The 4,781-nt window shown below is 31.9% G+C and overlaps 1 protein-coding gene across 3 annotated transcripts in view; it reads left to right on the forward strand.

Moving 5' to 3' along the window:
• The first annotated feature begins 989 nt into the window (after window positions 1–989).
• LOC106686864 (protein mono-ADP-ribosyltransferase PARP16) overlaps window positions 990–4,781 on the forward strand; it is a 5,565-nt gene continuing 1,773 nt past the window's right edge. Inside the window, exons 1-4 of one of the 3 annotated variants that reach the window (XM_014430442.3) lie at window positions 990–1,511; window positions 3,017–3,154; window positions 3,613–3,837; window positions 3,951–4,214. In XM_014430442.3, coding sequence (XP_014285928.1) covers window positions 3,094–3,154; window positions 3,613–3,837; window positions 3,951–4,214 — 550 coding nt within the window. In that variant the 5' untranslated portion in view covers window positions 990–1,511; window positions 3,017–3,093. Of the gene's footprint in view, window positions 1,512–3,016; window positions 3,155–3,602; window positions 3,838–3,950; window positions 4,215–4,781 lie in introns of all 3 variants that reach the window. The other 2 variants (XM_014430443.2, XM_014430440.3) reach the window with 2 other exon arrangements.

The following is a 4,781-nucleotide window of genomic DNA, read 5'->3' on the forward strand; positions in this document are numbered from 1 at the left end:
AGAAGTGGACGTATCTTTTCTAAAAATCGTGGTATTTACTTACTACAATACGAGAACTTACCTATCGCTCTCTGAAGTGATGCAGCGTTTTCGGTTACAGGTAAATCGAAAAGCAGCTGCATGCGATGAGGATCACGTTAATCGTGTGATTTCAAATAAAATATTCCAGTAAGTGGGTGGTTTTCAGGGAAAATTGGCATTTTACTTGGTTTAGTGTCAACTTATACTTCCTCACTGCAGCCAGGAATTTGCTTAAAGTTTTGTCTTGGTCTTCCTTGTTTGTACCACACACCGTAATATCATCTAAATAAGGAAAGGGACCTTGAAAATTTTCTTGTTGTACAATTAAAAGGATTACAGGATTAAAAACCAGAAAATAAGTAAAAACTTTACATAAATCACTGAACACATTTCACAAAACAGTTATAACCATACTATAAATGTTATCAAACACCACCCACCGCTTTCGCTTACGCTGTAAATGACATACCTGTATTTAGAAAACGGCTGATCCTATTTGAATTAATATTAGGAATTAGTGTGTGGTAAAACTAAACAGGATTATAAACCTAGAATGGATAATAATGGCTTTAATAAGCAAAAACTGAACACATTTTACAAAACAGTTGCAATCGTACCATACACTTTACAGACAACGGAACTAAACTAATTCTACAAACAGCTGTTTTGAAAAACATGTTTTAAAAATAATAAATGCTATAAAAATTGTAGTTATTATTTCCAAGTAGTGTTAACATGGACTACGGTAAATTTTATCGAATTTGATCCGCTATTTAAAAAAAAACATCGTAATTTCCTGAATATGTCTAATCTTGATTTATAGGTAACGATATAACCTATATAAATCTGCAGAAAAAGGAAAATTTCAAGAAAATAAAATTGTCTATTGCTATAAAAATTGTACTAAGGAAGCTATGTACTTGGCAGACGTTTTCACCTGAAATTATTCTAGTTAAATAAACATCTTTCAATAGAAATTCTTGAATACAGCTGTGCATATAAGCTAAACACGAGTTAACATTATTGACAGTAATGGTTTTCAAATTAATTGGTTTCGATGACCTAATGATAGTCTACAAGTAAAAGCTTGTTGGATATCTATTCTTACCGCTAATATATTTCACTCTGGCAATCATATGATAATGATCTCTATCTTATCTCTCTCTGGTTATCAGAGTTATGGCTCGTAAATTATAAAATTACATATATTAATTTTCCAACCTTCCTGTTTAGTAATTTCTAGTTTTTATCACATGTGAGTAGTCAGCTCTATTGACTAATGGCTTTGTGCGTGGTAGATGATTATTTAAAATTAGAATGCATTAACCTTTGTTCGGTGTCCATTAAATTCTAAACCTTAGAGAAATTAATTAAATGAAGTTACCTTTCGAGACCAGTTTCTGATTATACCTGAGTAGACTTACTTTGAAGCTAAATAACCAGAAGGTAGAAGTGGAACTATCAGGAGAGAGGTATTTGTCTCCAATAAGGTGAGTGTTGGAATATTGCTTTCTTAGTTTTGAAATGAGTATTTTTACAAGAATACAAAGAGAGTACATACTATTTTTACGATGCTCTCTAATTCATCAAGTAGGCATAGTCTACTTTTGATGCGATAGGTTAGGAACGCGTAAATAGAGGAATACTTCAATTCGAGTGTGCTTATTTGATTCAGTGATAGCAAGAGGTAAACTGCGAAAAACATTCAGTTGACTCAGAGAAATGACAATTGGTATCCAACGATTGGCTTCCTTTCAGCAATTTTGTGGCTGGGGTTGAGCTTCTAAAAAAAAATGTGTGGGTTTCGGCGCTTCGCGCCGAAACGCGCCTGACGTGACAACTTTACGCTAAATATTGGAATAATTACCCATGTTCACTAGTTCAATACCAGTTGTATACTGATTCAATCTTGATATATAGTAGCTATTATAGATTTTTAATTAATACCAAAATTTTATTATGGGCATATTCCTTATTTCAGACATAATTTAATGATCAGAATACATCATTACCCCCACCACCGCACTCTCCGTTACGCTACACTTTTGCCTACATGACTTCCAGTATCTATAACCTCAATTACCCCCACTACTATACTACTAAGCCACGCCCATTCTATTTCTGTTACGCTACACTTTTGCCTACATGACTCCCTGCAATCTAATTTATAAGACGTTGTCACGTCAAAAAGTTAGCAAAGGTTAAAACTCTATATGACCACTTCAACACCCCCATGATAAGAATTCTTTTATACTTCATTACTTGGACCCCGCAGTTCCATCGCATCATACTCTCTTCCAGAAAAATTTCAATATAATTTTTATAAAAGATTAATCCTGGCACTCTCTATTATTGTGTAATACAATCTGTATTATTGTGTACTGTATTATTCATAGGCAAAGATAGAACTAAAAATATTCATTATCTTCGAAACGAGCTATAGGAGATGAGAAAAATATTAATATTAACTGACCAAGTGACGGCATCTTGATGGATAATTTCTATTATACGTCTCTTCTTGTTTTAGTTGTAGAGTTGATCACTTTTTTTTAAAATGTTATTTTATTCTGCACTGAGCATGCAATTTCACACTCAAAACATGTTTTATTCTGTAATAACTAATCGATACTCTCGGTTGATTATTATAGATAATTTTTTCGACGTTAGCCTTCAATATAACACCGTTATGTTTAACGATAAGCAGATTCAGTGTAGGGCTCTCATTAAAGGGTATCATGAAATAATAAAATAAAAGACATATTACAGACGATTCTTCAGTTTTAGGGGCGTCCCAGACTCCCTCTTCCTCTTGTGGGTATTCCATACCTTATTTTATGCAAGGTGTATCAACATTATAATTTTTTTCCTTATGCAATATTTAAAAGTTATTAATTAATAAATTTGCTAATAATTAAGTTGTTTTTTGTTATTTATGTGGTATCGTACTTATAAAGTATCTTTACTCGTATAGTAAGTATATTATACTTTTCAACAGATGAGGAAGGATGACATGAGAATCGCAGTCTTGAATAAAATAAAGTACCAATCAAAAATCGTTGACCTTAAGATTTCATGCTATATGGCTGCCTTCAACGCTATCTCAAAAGATTCACCTCTTCTTCCGAATCCCAAAGTAATTATTTTATAATTACTATTTAGGTTGTTGTATTCATGTATTAATAATTTAATGATAATTTAGTTTAAATTAATAAAGAACTGGTAGTGATATTTTATTTTATTATACTTAGTAACGATGTTATATATAACTAAATTAAATTCTGGATTAGACCTTTAGGTTATTCGAGTATTAGTTTTAAAGCTCTTCTTTCATTAATGGAGAATTAGGTACCAAAATTAGTCACCTATCTCACCTTCTCATTCTAACCTAAACATATACTCTAATTTAATTGTTATCTTAATTTTCGGAATCTAAGATGAATTTCCTATATTTTGCCCTATAATGTCCTGGACTAAAGTCTAAATAAATAAAAACTAATAATATAGGTAAAATTAATTTTATTGAAAGTGAATTTTATTTTAAATGATTTTTTTTTTTGTGTGTTGTAAATTGTTGTTTTGAGGAATGTGTAGGAAAAAGGCCACTGAAAGAAGTCCTGGAAGAGATAAATGACAACATACCAAACATTTCGTTACTTAGATTCTACTTAGAGAAGCCTGATGTTTTCGAACTATCCAAGGACACCCTTTCATTATTGTACTGGTTACTGGTCAAACTTCACGAACCACATTTATTAATCGTTAGAGAACCAGACGACAATGCTTTGTTTTGTGATTATGAAAGAATTATAAATAAAGGTAATAAATTAAAGTAAATCGATATTTGCCTGTCAGATCAATAGGCATTTTTAAAAGTTTAAGTAAAAGTTATCTTAAGATAGAAATATTTTATCTAAATTTTGGTCTTCAAGTTACCGGGGACCGCATGAGCAAGCCTGATTTAACTTTGAAGTTCAGTTATTGCCCGATGTCTGCAATGAATGTCAATTGGAAGAGTAAGGTGAAAAACAAGAAGACACATTATGGCTACACCCCGGTGAGATTACAAGACTTACATTCTGCCATCCACAGAGGCCCCAAGGGACTTGAGAACAAAGGGAGCTTAGGATATGGACTTACTCTCTGCTCCGAGCTCCGCTACGCCATAGAGAACACAGAAGAGTACTGGGTATGGGGTAAGTATCAAAATTTCCTTCCATAATGTTTTATACTCTATGTCATGACAGAAGTGGTTTTTTTTTTTTTATTAATGTAGTACACTCATGCAATACTGGTTCGATTGTAATTTTAACCGACGTTCACCGGTTTTTAATTTGCCGATTCCTTCTTTTTCTCAACCATGCATTCGCCTTTCGTTCGATTCTAGAAGTCAATCTGATTGTAAAAAAAAATTAAATAATAAGCCTTATATAATGCTTTCTGAGGAGCACAAGATAACTTTTATAAACAGGTACAAGGCGTCCCATAAATGCTTAGCAAAATTTATAAAGGGGAAAGAGTACCTCAAAAGCAACAAAAAACTTTATGAAGACAATGACCCTCTCCTCTCCAGAGAAAGAGATAATTGATACTTTGTGTTGATTTTTAAGTTGTCACGATTTGTTATTGAATAATCAGCGGTTCTTCAAAAAATTATTAAAAGTAATTAAATTTAATTTAAAGTAATTGGAAGAATAATTAAATTTAATTCCAATTAATTGAAAGAGTAATTAAATTTAATTCGAATAGTAAATTTTCTAAAA

This window comes from Halyomorpha halys, unplaced genomic scaffold (genome assembly GCF_000696795.3).
Source record: "Halyomorpha halys isolate HHAL.00 unplaced genomic scaffold, Hhal_1.1 Scaffold890.1, whole genome shotgun sequence".
In the NCBI taxonomy this organism is placed as follows: domain Eukaryota; kingdom Metazoa; phylum Arthropoda; class Insecta; order Hemiptera; family Pentatomidae; genus Halyomorpha; species Halyomorpha halys.